This window comes from Zingiber officinale, chromosome 8B (genome assembly GCF_018446385.1).
Source record: "Zingiber officinale cultivar Zhangliang chromosome 8B, Zo_v1.1, whole genome shotgun sequence".
Classification (NCBI taxonomy): Eukaryota; Viridiplantae; Streptophyta; class Magnoliopsida; order Zingiberales; family Zingiberaceae; genus Zingiber; species Zingiber officinale.
The window spans coordinates 8,549,173-8,564,096 of record NC_056001.1 but is presented as its reverse complement, the minus strand read 5'-3'; the positions used below and the strand labels follow the sequence as shown (position 1 = coordinate 8,564,096).

Here is a 14,924-nt window from a genome sequence, read left to right as displayed (position 1 = left end):
CCTGAAAGGTCGATAATAGAAGCTATACATTTCCTTAGACAATTAATTAAAAATTATAGGGAATAAAAATAAAATCTACACATAGTATTTATTGACTTATAACAAGTTTATGATAAAGTTAAAAGAAAAATTATATGGAGAATTCTAGAAAAGAGAGATATTAATGCAACTTATATTGAACTAATTAATAATATGTACGAGGATGTAACGACTAGAGTAAAGACTTCAAACGAGGTAACTGAAATATTTCCAATAAAAATAAGATTATATCAAGAATCAACTCTAAGTCCCTATCTTTTTATACTAATTATAGACGAACTTACTACACACATTCAAGATACGATACCGTGATGCATGTTGTTTGTAGATAATATTATTTTGATAAATGAAACACGTGAAAGAATAAATGCTAAACTAAAATATTGATGGAAAATACTAGAATGGAAAGATTTTAGGCTTAATAAAATAAAGATAGAATATATCGAATTTAAGTTAACAATATTAGACATAATAAGACAATTGTTAAAATAAGAGACGAAGAGTTATCCGGAACTGAGAGTTTTAGATATTTAGGATTATTTTTGTAAAATGATGGAGGGATTGAAAGAGATGTTTTATAGAGAATACAAGTAGGATAGTTGAAATGGAGAAAAACGTTAAATGTTTTACGTTGCCGTAAAATACCTCTAAAACTTAAAGAAAAATTCTACAAAATCACAATTAGACCTGCTATGTTATATGAAGTTGAATGTCGGGTTATGACTCGAACATATACGCAAAAGATAAGAGTTACAAAGATGATGTTAAAATAGATGTGTGGACACACAAAAATAGACAGAATAAAAAATGAAAATATTAGAGAGAAAATCAGAGTTGTATCTATTGAAGAAAATTTTTGAGAAACACGTACAAGATAGTACAAGTATATACTTAAATGACCAATAAATGTTCCAGTTAGATGACGTAAAATATAACACACACATATCGAATGAGCAAAAAAAATTTATTAAGTATAAATAATAATATAATAGGAGATATAGTTTAATGATTAAAATGATCCACATAATCGATCCTATCTAAGATAAAGCTAGGCTATTATTATTGTCAGGAATAAAACCCCTATTTGGAAACTCTTTCCCAATCGCCACCACCCCATTTTATAGATCCCCGCGCCTTCCCGCAGGACCACTGACCGCAGTAAAACCAACACCAACACCCTCCACTGCCATGAGTCATCCAACAATTGCTCGCCTCCCCCGGTACTAGTCATAGTCCACATCCAGTGGTGACGCCTCCTTCGGACCCTGTTGCACTTCTTGCCCTCGCCCGGAAGGGTAAGCTCAAGGAATTGAAGAAGATTTATTAGTCCTTTTTCCACTCGCCCTTCCATGCTGACCTACAAATCAATAACAAGCTACTGGAGACACTCTCAACGTGTGACAGCATGGTCGATGCTCGCCGACTCGTCGTGTGTTCGATAGAATGTCTGAGAGAACTATAGACTCTTGGCGCCTGATGATTGATGGGTATGTTGCAAACAACATAGGTGATGAAGGATTATAAATTGTTTTGTCCAAAGGATGTCCACATATTTCCATAATGACATGATATTGTTCACTTTAGACTTAGACTCGCATAACTTTACTCTTGGGCTCTTCCCAAAATGTCTCATGTCAATAGAGATATCTTACATCCTTTTAACCTTATAATCTTTTCTAAATTTTTTTAATATGAGACTTTGATTGAATCTCAACACAGATATATAAACAGATGAGGAAGATCAAAATTTTACCCAATGAAAGGCCCTTCGTTTCTGTCTTGGCTGTTTGTGCCAGGGCTGAGGCAATCGGAGAGGGATTCATTCATTTTGAATCCACGAGCAAGGAGTACGGGCTCCACGGATTGAGCATTATATTGGTTTAATTGAAGTTCTTGGGAAGTCAGGCCGCCTTAATCAGGCACTTGAGTTTGTAGAGAAGTTTTCATTTTAACCACCAGTTTCGGTGTGGGAAGTGATGATGAATTTGGCTCGGGCTCAGGGTGATGTAGATCTCGAGGATCGAATTGGGGAGCTCATGGTTTCCACGGATCCTAGTACGACTGTTGCATCCAAGATTCAAACTCCTCCAGCCAAGAGAAGATATGGCTTGAACATGCTGGAAGGGAGAAACAAGCTTGCAGAATACCAGTTGCCGCCAAAGATTGAAAAGGTGGTGAAAGAACAAGTCTTTGTGCCTGATACTCGATATGTGCTCCATGATATTGATCAGGAAACCAAGGAAAAGGCATTATTCTATCACAGTGAGAGGTTGGCAATCGCATATGGGATGATAAGCACATCTGCAAGAGCTCCACGGCGAATCATCAAGAACTCAGAATATGTGGCGACTGTCATAATGCAATCAAGATCATGTCCAGAACTGTTGGAAGAGATCATCGTCAGGGATGATAAACGATTTCACCATTTCAAGGATGGCAAGTGCTCTTGTGGTGACTACTGGTTAAACCTTTTAATCTAAGTACCCACCGATCGTACTCGTCTCGCAATTTGCATGTTTTCTGCACATGTGACCCTGTCTATCATGATGATAAATAAACATTTGGGCTTGGCACGCAGGAAAAAAGGTTATATTGACGAATCACGCAAATTAGTCCAAGTGGTAAGCCAAATTAAGATATCGTTCTTATCGACGAATGACGCAAATTGAATCCTCACTTGAAGCAAATTGATCCATCCAGCCCTAAGAAATACTAATCCCAATGGGCAAAACTCGGCAGAATCCGAAATTGATACATAGAGATGTAAGGTTTTTTTTTATTAAAATCTGAGTTTGGTGAAGAACCACCTGTTCTTGCCGGTCTTGAAGCGCTCCTCGAAGCGAGCTTTGGTGTCCTTTGAAGCAGTGACCTTCTTATCGCGGGATTGGAGCGCGTCGAGGGTGACGACGTCCTTGAGATCGACGTCGAGGGTGTAACGGGTGGGCATGATATGGTTATAGTTCACCAGCTTCAGGAACGGCTTCACGCGCGACTTCTTGGCCGTCTTCTTCACCGAATCCTTACGAATGACCTTCTTCGGGTACTTGGCGATGCCGGCCACCAGGCAATGGCCGTAGGGACGCTCCCGCGTGCCATCGTCGAACGCCCGCACGATCACCGCCTTCCGCCCAGCGAAGCGCCCCTGCAAGATGATGACCGCCTTGTTCGGCTTCAGAAACTTCACCATTTTTTTCTCCGCCTCGCCGATGACGATGCTCCAAACGAACTCTTCCAAAAGCGGCGCTATCCCAGCAAAAAATCAGCAAGGCACAGATTTTTAAAGGCTACGATTAGGGTTGGCAGTTGCGCCCTTCAGAATTTATTTTCTTTAAATTTATCATAAGTTTTATTATTATATTTTTTAAATATTTGTTTAAGTGTTGTCAAAATATTTCTCCCGTGATTAGATAAAATGGAATTATAGCCATTGGATTTAGCTGATTAACCTGAGTCGTTCATTTATGAACGATTAACGAAGGGCCCTTCATGCTAATTATGTCTTTTATAATGGGGACTTTCAAAAGCAGAGATTTCGATGGAATGCTGTAAAATTCCAACTAATCATTTCAAGAACTTGCCTAAGTCGATATATTTTAGTCTGATATTATTGACTTCATACAACAACAGTAAATAAAATGCCAACACTCAGTCGATGGACCTACACACCCTTGCTTCCTTGTATATTAGACCATGTTGACACAAGGACCCTTTACTTGGATTACAGTGCCTGTCCTCTGAACAAATGCACAGCCCTTCCAATGCACAGCCATCGCCCTTCACTGTTTCCTTGCCATAGATCACCTCATCGGACCATGGACTCTGAAACATGCCCTCGGGGTCCAGTTCCTTCATGGCCGAGAGAAATTCCTCAAAGCCAGGGTACTTCCCCTGGACGCCAACGAAAGCAACGTTCCTGTTCTTGGCCCAGTGCGGCCTGGCGCCGAACTTGACGAACGCCATCTGCTCCACCTCCTCCCACACATCCTGGTTCAGCCTCGGCGTCGAGGGGTCGCTCGCTCTGTAGTAGTTGAAGTCCACCACGACCGAGTCCTCCGGCTGCCCCAGCAGGGACTCCGACCGCTTCACGAAGCGGATCATGAAGCCGTTGTAGTTGTCGACGCCGCAGAAGTTGTCGGGGTTCATGTCGCGGAGCCGCTTGACGTCGAGGATGAAGGATTTGAAGCTTTGGGGGGAGAAGAAGGCGGTGGTCTCGTAGAAGAAGAGGCCTTGGATTCTGGGGTCCCACGCGCAGGAACTGAAGGGGTCTGATGCCGACGAGTGTTGGCAGGAGCCGGAGGTCTGCATCCGGCCTTGGCGGCCGACGACAGGGTAGCCGGTGAAGAGCAGGCTGTTGCTCCTGAGGCCGTTGGCGATCGACTTCTTGTACGCTAGCTCCGTGGAAGCGGTGGCGCACTTACCTTTGACGTTTCTTGATTCATCGAAAGCCTTCTCTGCGCACACAAGAAGCATTAATTGCATTGCTACAGGACAATCCGATGCTAAAAGATTCGATTGGTCGCTGACAAATTGAATGCGGATTAGAGCGGCCTTAATCAATTACCAAGCGCTCGAACTGCCATCGAAATGGCCATGAGATTCGATTGGAAGCCGATGAAGTCGTTGAAACCGTCGCCGGAGGTGTTGAGTGGTACACGGTCGTCGAACCTGAACGCCGCCTGGTGCTGCGACGGAAACCAAGTGATGTCAGCGAACTCGTGCTTCCGGGCGTGATCCATGAACCGGTCTTGGAAAGTGGAATCGTCCCGGAATGCGTAGGTGATTCTCCTCTTGAAGCTGGGCTCCAGCGACAGTGTCACCTGGTGGGGAGAAGAATTGCTTAGCAGTAAGAAGATTGGTATTTCGATGACAATCCACCGCGAATCTGCGATCATTCCAAGTAATCACAAGCTAATCGAATCGAATCGAATCGAGTGACCTGAGATATGATTCCGAGAAGCCCAAGGGAAACGCTTGCTGCATTGAACAGGGGATCCCCACGTCGCAGGGTGACGACCTTGGCATGCCCTTCCGTCGCCGGCGCCGGAACCACCAGGCTCAGGCTCTCGACGTGGTCGTGCACGGCGCCTCCCCTGCCCCACCACGAGCTTCCGTGCGATCCCGTGCTGATGAGCCCGCCGATGCTCACACCCTCCCAATACGGCGCCGCCACCAGGCTCAGGCCCGCGGCCTCCACTTTATCGATCAGATCCCGCAGCCCCACTCCGGCGTCCGCCGTCACCCTCCGGTTCGCCACATCCACCTAATGCAAAAGCAATCGAATCCGATTCGGGGAAACACAATCAATCAAATCGCGCGACGCGCCTACCTCGATCCTCGAGTTGTACTTGGCGGTGCTGATGACGACGGAGTTCTCCGGCGGCGGGCAAGCGAGCTTGGGGATGGTGTGGGAGAAGCCGCTCGCCGCCTTGGCCTTGAACCTCTCCCGACGAGCATCAGACACGGCGACGCGCAGCTCTTCCTCCGTTGTCGGGAAGACAACCTGACCAGTGCGGCACAGCTGCCGGTCGACCCAGGCGCCGTAGGCGTTGGAGAGGACGCAACCAGTGTCATCGCAGCAAACAGGCGGCGCCGGCGGCTTTGCGGAGGCGAAGAGCGCGCTCCATCCGCTGATGACGACGACAAGCAACATGGAATTCCGGATTGCGGCTGCCATTTTGGCGGCCACTATGACTGATGGATTGTTCCCAATTGTCGCGATCTTCGGAGTCCCAAAATGTCATTTAAATCAATTAAAATCTCTCACCTGCTCAAATAAATTCCACCGGTCCCAACTCTCCTGCCCCTGTGGCACATCACAGTTATACTTCCCGCGATTGAATTCTCGTCCGCCGAATCACTTGCGCTTTCTAATTTAACAGATGTACGGAGACTGAAGTTATTATAGATTATTATAGATTTTTTTTTCTATACTATTATAAGTTATCCTCTTAGCTGGGAATCCGCCAATATAAATGTCAGCGGATGTCGAGCTATAACTCCAATGAGGGCATAACGTGGCATGTGCGTTCACGATCTTCTAAGTTTTATGCTTAGACGATGTGTACGATGCAAAGAAACAAATCTAATTTATCATAATCGTAGGAGAAAAATATGTATATCAAAAATAAAGATTAAATTTGAATAATATTGCTCCCAACGTCCAATCTTAATTTTTATTTTAAAATTTGTTTGGACTTCAAAAAAAAAATTATTCCCTTAAACATTGTTTTATTTTTGTGTTATGATGTTTCTTGAGTTATCTAACCTTATTTAATTTGTTATCCTCCCCTTAACATACATCGAAACATATAAACATACAGAATAGAGAACAGATCCTCTGGTCCGTAAATTACGGACCAGAGGATGGTCCATTATATAAAGACCCTTGATTTAAATAGACCCCATCTTTAAATAGGTGGGATTCATCTAAATCAAGGATCCACATCAATGGACCATCCCCTAATCCGTAATTTACTTACCAGAGAATCTCTACTGTACAGAGTATAAGTAATAAGTTAAAAACATTACCAAGCAAACTATTATCCATAATAAAAGCTTTTTTTAAAAGCAAAGTTTTCAAGTTGTTTTGTCGAAAATATACTAAATAAAAATCTATTTTGTTAAAGAATTATTTTAAGGGAAAATTAATTTTAAAACTAAACATATTTCTCAAAAGAGTGTCTTTAAAAGTATTTTGGAAAGGATTTTTTTTTAACATCTATTTCAAAAGAAAGTTTTCAATAGAATTTATTATTTTCAAAAATAATTATTTATTTTTCAAAAATGCTTTTGATAACTTTGAAAAAAGATACCATTTTCTAAAAAAAAAAAATTAAAAAAACATGTTTAAGATAAAGTTTTTAAAATATATTTTCTAAAATATTTGATCTTGAACCTTTTTTTAAAATATAAAACTGCCCATAGAATCTCTTCCTTATGTAACATTTCTCTTTATGACAAGTATTCAGTTAAAATATTCTAATATCCCACATGTATAATAATATATGAGTAAGGATATGCACAGGAAAAAAAATCTTAAGGAAATGTTCATAGGCACATAAATTCATAGTCCATCATTTCACTTTTTATAAACCTCATCATTTTATATGTCTATTTATAAATTTTTTCCTTGCGCATATCATTTTTCATAATATATCTATCAAAAAATATCAAATTAGTTTCAATTAATTTCATTATCGAAATTTTTAACACATGGTAATTTTATGATTTTTAAGAGATACTTAATTCAATGATTGGACTAAGTTAGAGTTTGGATTCTTAATTATTTTCGATTAGATCAGATTTATTCAAATTAGTTTTATTTCAAAGATTGTTTTAATTTTGAATTTCAAATTAAACTTAGAAAAAAATATTTTGAATTATTTAGTTAGAATTTTTAAATTTAGATTAGTATTTTTAATTAAGTTTGATTAATTCATTTCATATTAATTTAGTTAAAGTAAAATTGTTTGAATCTAATTTAAATTTTATTTGAGCTTAAAATTCTTTTTGTTAATTTAAAATTTGATTAATTAATTAGTAATTAAATTGATTAAATAATTTAGAATTAATTAAACTTGATCAATTATTAAATAAATTTGAATTCAGATTAATTTAAATTAATTGATTTCTTATTAATTTAGTTAAATTGTTTAAATTGATTATGATTTAATTCAATTAAATTAATTATGGATTAATCTTGTTTAAATTAATCGTGAGTTAATTTTGATTTAAATTAAAATTGATTATTAATTAATTTCATATTGAGATAAATAAATATTATTTTATGTTAATTAATTTTGGATTAAATTAAAATCAATTTTGTATTAAATTGAGATTAATTTAACCAATTTTTAATTAACATTAATTAAATTAAGTTTTAAGTTAATTTTGTATTAATAATTAATTACGTTAAGTTAAAATTAATTGAGTTCATTTCAGATTAATTAAATTTGAATTAGCTTGATTAGTTAATTAAAATTGATTCATTAATAAATTATCACTTTCAGATTTATTATTAATTATTATTTTGATTAATATCAATTAATATTCGGTTATTAAATTAATATTAATTAAATTTATTAATTAACTTATTAATGAAATTAGGATTAATTTAAGTTTAACTGTAACTTAATTTTAATTTTAAATTAATGTAATTTATTTTTTATTTTAAGCTTTTATTTTATGTTCAAATTTAATTTAAGTTTTAATTTAAAGTTTTAAATTTAAATTAAAAACTTAATTAAGTTTAAGTTTTAAGTTAAGTTTAATTAAATTTTAATTAATTTTAAATTAAATTTTAATTAAGTTTAATTTGAGTTTTAATTAAGTTTAATTTGAGTTTTAATTAAGTTTAATTTTAAGTTAAGTTTAATTCAATTTTAATTAAATTTAAATTGAATTTTAATTAAGTTTAATTTGATTTTTAATTATGTTTAATTTAAGTTTAATTATTTGTCTCACCTAATTTAAGTTTTCAACTAAGATAATTTTATAGTTTTTGTGAGATGAGTTAGATTATTTTTCGAGGGTTCTATTTACTTAAGTTAAATTCAAGTATATATTTGGGTTCTCCAAGCAAGCTTCTTTCAATAAACTTCTAGGTTGTGATGAGTCATCTGGGTATCATTAGAGTAACCATGTGCCTAAGTAAAGTTTTTCAACTTGTCTCACCCAAGGGACTTGGAGCTAAACTTTGGTCTTAATAAGTTATAACTATCCATGATTTATCTAGACTTAGTTACCCAAGTGGGTAGGCTATGCTTTTGAGGTTCCAACTAATTTACTATCTCCCCTAAATCACAAAGTAATTATTTTGTTTTTAAGTAATAAATTTCACTTTTAGGTATATAGTATTGACTTTGTCCTACTTGTTTGGTTAGGTAAGCTTTCGGAGCCTATGCTTTGGTTTGTTTCTTATTTTGACTGACAAGTGAAATGATGATTTTATTAGTTGAGTTGTATTTGTATCCGAGTCTGGACTTGTTGTATATAGCTCTTTGGGATCTAAGTATCATATCTAGGTACTTGGATCTTATGATAAACTTTTCTAAAAATCCTCTAAATTTCTCAACTTCACATTTCAAGATGGAATTCTCTTCCTCAAGTTTTGTAACTTAAGTTGAGTTTCCATGTTGAATTTGTTCAGTTGAGGAATTTAAGTTAAGTTGTTCCTTAAGCTCTTGATTTTTTTTAAGGAGCAATTTAACTTATTTTCAAATTTAGTTAACTTACTGTTTAAGCATGCAATGATTTTAAAAAACTTTACAATTAATTTAAATTCTACCTCGTTGGAACATTCTGAAATGAATATAGATTCGTGACTTTACTCATATTTGGACTCATCTTCTTGGTCTAATTCGCTTTCTGACTTGGGTCAAGTTGATATCAATGCGAGATAGTTTGCTTGCTTTGGTTCTTCAGCATCTGGTTTTTTTGAAGAGGACTCATCCCAGGAGGCTTTGAGTGCATTTTTTTTCTTCTTATCTTTTTGGATTTGTCTTCTTTTAGATTTTGACACTCGTGCTTGAAGTGACATTTTTTGTTGCATGAATAGCAGGTGATGTTCGTCTTTGTGTTGTTGAATGTGCACTTGATCATCTTTTGTAAGTCCTTGGTGAAATCTTTCTTTTTTCTAATGAATATTTTTCTTACCATATTCACTAGTTGTTCCTCTTCATCTGATTCTTAGTTAGACTCATCTTCTGACTCAAAAGTTTGATCCATATTTTTGTCTTTACCTTTTTGGCAGAACCTGCAAGGAAAGCTATAGTACTTTTCTCGACCTTTTTTGAGTTAGTATGTTCATGTCATTTTAATTCACAAAAAAGTTCATCTAACTTTAATTTAGAAAGGTTCTTTGAAACTTTATAAGCATCTGATCCGGTGGTAAGGACGGGGGATCACTCATCGGCGGGAGGTCAATGGCACGTGGAAGTCAATGGTCAAGAGGGTCAAGCCAGAGGTCGTGCCGAGCGGAGTGACGGGCCGACCAAGCATTCGGCCGACCAGCATCCGGCCAACCGGACATCTGGCCAAGGGTCTCCTGGACCAGACGAAAGATAGCCCGACCAGGGGTCGAGTTTCCGATGCTCAAGGTAAAAAGGTATATGGGCCGAGCGGACATGCCGCTCGACCGAGACGCAGGACAATAAAGTGCCAATCCTAGCCGAGCACGTGAACAGGGCTTCCCGGAGGCCATGAGTGCCGAGCGGCTGGTCCGCTCGGCCCGGGAATAGATAGGAACGCTAGAAGACAGAAAGGGCAACTGGTAGCTTCGTCCTCGAGACACCTGTCGCCGACAAACAGCATGGTCGGCGGCCGGAGCGGACAGAATATCGTACGGTGGAAGCTTCCATCATCACATCTGGGATATGCTCGGATGATTGCGGAATGGCATCAAGCGTGCTTTTCTGACACAACCATATTGAGGTATGCTTAGGGAAGCATGCACGCATCGAGAAGCATGCCCGCGCCTCCCCGGGATCCTATATAAGGACCCCCAGACTTCGACGGAGGTATGCAATCTTGATCACTGTAGCCACAGTAACGTTACTCTGCTTCTTCGTGGCCTGACTTGAGCGTCGGAGGGTAGTCGCCGGGAGACCCCTCTCGGCTCGTCTTCTTTACAGGTTCGCCGGATGTCCACCTCGACACCAAAGGACAGCGGAGAGCACCACGTCCCCAGCGTCCGTCGACTCAGAGCCCGGACAGGATCAGCATCTATTATAGATGCACACAGTGCATTTCAAGGAAACGTGCTTAGATCATACCTTATTATATCCCTATTTTCTAGTTGGTGGCCGATCAGATGGAGCCCATTGGGGATGTCCTTGAACCTCACATGCAATTGTCTTGTGATATCTCCATCCTGTATTTTTATGTTAAATAAATTATTTAATAACAAATCCCGTTTAGTTACCTTGGAGCCCTTTGTGCCTTCGTGTCGCTAATTAGCTTGTACTAAAGGTCCTTCGAATTGTCGAATGGACCAACCTGGTTGAGTTCTTCCTTTATTAGCCCACATTAGAGGGTATCCGACACCTTTGAGTCAACTTGGGTTTTCTTCTTCATTTTCGGATTCCACTTTTCTAGGTCGAGTGGCACACTGGTTACATCATCTATTAGAGTCGTGTACCCTTGTCGAACGTTGAACCACTGATCGATGTCAGTCTTCAAATACACTTCCATTCTTCTCTTCCAGTAAGGAAAGTTGTTTCCATTAAAAAGTGGGGGACAACAATATTGTATCTCTCACTTTGGGCTAGAGAAAAATATCTTGCAAAAAAAGGCTCCAAAGAAATTTCTAACATTAGGTTTTGGGATAAGTAGTGCGATATAAAAAAAATAAAGGTGAATAATGGCTCAAATGACGTTGCGCCAATTTTGAATAATTACAGAAAAAAGAAAGATTTGTTAGAAGAGTGATTGCACCAATTCCGACTTTAGGCAAAATTCTGAAAATGAAAAAAAAAACGTTAAAATTTTTTTGCTTGAACGGTGATTGAACCAATTAGAGCGGTCCCGCTCTGATACCAATTCACAACAAAAAAATAGTAAATTTATGACAAAATTTGTGACGATTTTTTTAAAAGTCGTTGCAAAATTATTTTGCGATGAAATTTGTGATGAAAATATTTTCGTCTTCAATCCACTGTTACTAAAATTTGCAACGAAATTATAAAAATTCGTCACAAATTTTGGGATAATTTTTTCTCTCAAAATTCATTGCAAATCTGCGGCAAAAATTAATTTGTCATGATCTTAATGTTGGTGCAGCGGGGCCGACAAGAGGGGAGAGGTGAATTGCCTGCAAAAAAAAAATACTCTCCTCAAACTTTCAACTTAAAGATAATAGCAACAATAAAAATTAAAATGAAATAACTGAAAAGAAAAGTAGACTCAGTGTTTTGACTTGGTTACAATCAAGAAGGTTGTTAATCCAAGGCAGTTGAACAGACGCACTAAGAAAGTCTCCTCTCTGAAGGCGGAGAAGCCTTTTACATACTAAAAGCTCTTACAAGTTGCTAGGAATTGAATACTTAGTTGAATTATGAATTTCCTAGCTCCAGGGGCCTTTATATAGCTCCTGAAAACTCTATCTCAAATCTTGAGGGCACCTCCAAAGGGATTGAGAGCGCCTCCAAAGGATTTGACCGGATAAAACTCTATCCGATTACAAACGACTACTTTGGCTAGGTCGGAGGTGCCTCCAATGGCCTTGAGGGTGCCCTGAACAAGGTTGAGGGCGCCTTCAAAGCAATGAAGGCGCCTCCAAGCCTGCAGTCAGCACAGACACCTTCAGCACTTCGTTGAAGGCGCCTCCAGCTAACTTTGTTTAGCTCCTTTTGACTTGTTTTCTTCTTCCGAGGCTCCGAATGCATGGGTGATTGCGGTCAACCGAAATAAGGCTCACATGAACATAATTTCCGATCTTCTCCTCGAATGAGCTTCCAACCCAGCTTCTCATCCCTCGAACGCTGCGCACGCTCTTCATGTCCATCGGTGTATTCTTCCGCAGCTCTCTCGTCCTTCGGACGCACCGACCCCGTCAGCTCCCTTCCCATGCCGCCCTTCTCGTTAGCTGCGTCTTCCACTCGACTTCCTGCGCTCTTAAGCTCCTGCACACTTAAACACAGAGATCAAATAACAAGCAGGACTTAATCCAACTTGGTTGATCACATCAAAACAACCTGGGGGTTCAACACTTAAGTCTACAACAAAAATATATTTTCTTTGCAAATTGGTGACGAGTTATTTTTTGTCACAAAAAGTGTTGCAAATTTGTGAAGAAGTCGAGCGATTTCATCAGAAAAAAAAACCTTCTTCGTAGCAAATTTATAACGAAAATAGATTTTCATCCCAAATCTATGATGAATCCAAAATTCATCGCAGATTTATGACGAATCAAGATTTGTCGTAGATTTATGACAAAAATATGTTTTCGTCACAAATCTATAATGAAAAAAAGATTTTTTTTCTCATGAAATCGTGTTGCTTCTTCATAATATGCAATGTTTTTGGCAACAAAATATACTTTGTCATCAATTTGCAACAAAAATAATTCATCCGAGATATAGGATGAATCTTAATTTGTTGTAAAATGACAATAAATAGTGTTACGATAAGTTTGCGACGAAAATATTTTTGTCGCAAAATTTGTTACAAAATTCAAAACTTTTTTACAGAAGCTCTCTCTATTTGTACATTTATCATCTATACATATCATATCAAACTCATACATTTAACACATCTTATACAATTAACATCCAACACATTCTACAATTAACATTTAACACATCATATACAATTAACATTCAACACACCCTATAATTAACATCCAACACATCCTACAATTAACATTTCCAACACATTCTACAATTAACATTCAACGAAGTCATCCAAAATGAAGTTCAACTTGAAACTATCATATCCATAACTATAAGTCATACATATCATATCCATATATAACTACAAGTGATGTAACATGTCAACGTTCAACAACAAGTCATCTAACAAGTTATAAAAATAACAAGCCATCAAAATAATAAGTCTCCTTTTCTGCCTCAGGAGACACTTCCTTCTCCTTCTGTTCCTCTTTTCCTACATTAAATTACAAACAAACATTAAGTAACATTTATAATAAAAAAATATATCTAGCATATCAATGATATATGTGTCTAACATTTATAATAAATAAAACTTAATTCATTATATATATATATATATATATATATATATATATATATATGTGTGTGTGTGTGTGTGTGTATTGTGAGTTGTAACATATATATACATCTTTAATTGCCAAAAGATGTCATTTATCCTTGATTGCATGAAACATATACATACATGAAACTTATAACTAAGTGTAATAAAAAAATGTATAGGTCATGTAATCAAAAATATATGTATCAAATGCTCCATAGCATATTAAAAGTATCAAAACCTATATAGCTAACTTTGCATGGATTAGTAGTAGACAAGTCAAAAATATACAAAACATGACATAACATGCAACATGTCAAGATAAAATAAAAAATTGGAAGCAATTATAACATGCCATACAAAAAAAATACTAATATAAAACTTAATATGTAAATACTTACTTCATATTCCTTCTTACCAACCCTGTTCGAAACAAATTAATAGTTTTAAAAAAATATATAAAAAATAAACTCAATCAAATAACAAATATTCATACAAAAGAAAATCATGAAGAACCATCACCATCATCGTCACTATCATCACTACTATTATTATCAGGTGTGCATATTGACTCTTCTAATCCTAATACAACTCTTAATGTGGATGATAGAGAAACCTGATCTTATCAAATGGGACAGAGGTGGCAAAGAGGAAAGATAAAGACAAATTAAACCTAATTGATTATTTGAATAAGGTTATGCAACAGTCAGTAATACATTTGTAGAAGTATAATATTAGTAAGAAAGTGGACTAACTCATCCAAGAACATCAACTCCTTGTAATGGACACATGAGACATGACAAATAACAATTTCAGAATCATCTAGTAATATGTGAGCAATTAAAAAAATTTGAACATGTAGTGAATTTATTTATTTTTTAATTAATTATGATTTGTAATTTTTTAATTTATCATTCTATGTTTTATTAGGATGGTTTGTACTTCTATATTTCAATTTTGAATTTGTGAACATCTATATTAGTGTATGTTGTAATTTTTTTTTAAAAAAGAATGTATGTCTTATATTATACTTCATATGTTTAAATAAAATATTATTATAAAATTAATTATATTTAATAATTATCAAAATATGTAAATAAATATTAAGTAAAAAATATTTATGAAAATATCGATGAAATATATTAAATTAAAAAATTGATAAATATAATTAATTTTAT

At 36.7% G+C, this 14,924-nt stretch overlaps 2 protein-coding genes and 1 pseudogene across 2 annotated transcripts; 1 reads left to right on the top strand and 2 right to left on the bottom strand.

Annotated features, from left to right (window-relative positions):
* The first annotated feature begins 958 nt into the window (after positions 1–958).
* LOC122013472 lies at positions 959–2,519 on the top strand (annotated as a pseudogene).
* A 176-nt stretch (positions 2,520–2,695) lies between these two features.
* Positions 2,696–3,308, bottom strand: LOC122016574 (60S ribosomal protein L27-3-like). Its single transcript, XM_042573925.1, has one exon. It carries the CDS (start codon positions 3,224–3,226, stop codon positions 2,819–2,821), a length of 408 nt encoding a protein of 135 aa, XP_042429859.1. The 5' UTR covers positions 3,227–3,308; the 3' UTR covers positions 2,696–2,818.
* Positions 3,309–3,598: 290 nt separating this feature from the next.
* On the bottom strand, positions 3,599–5,801 carry LOC122014446 (L-gulonolactone oxidase 3-like). Its single transcript, XM_042570678.1, has 4 exons — positions 5,366–5,801; positions 4,976–5,299; positions 4,601–4,856; positions 3,599–4,490 (listed from the first exon to the last, which is right to left on the bottom strand). The coding sequence occupies exons 1-4, from the start codon at positions 5,711–5,713 to the stop codon at positions 3,685–3,687; spliced, it is 1,734 nt and encodes a 577-aa protein (XP_042426612.1). The 5' UTR covers positions 5,714–5,801; the 3' UTR covers positions 3,599–3,684.
* Between the last annotated feature and the right edge of the window lie 9,123 nt (positions 5,802–14,924).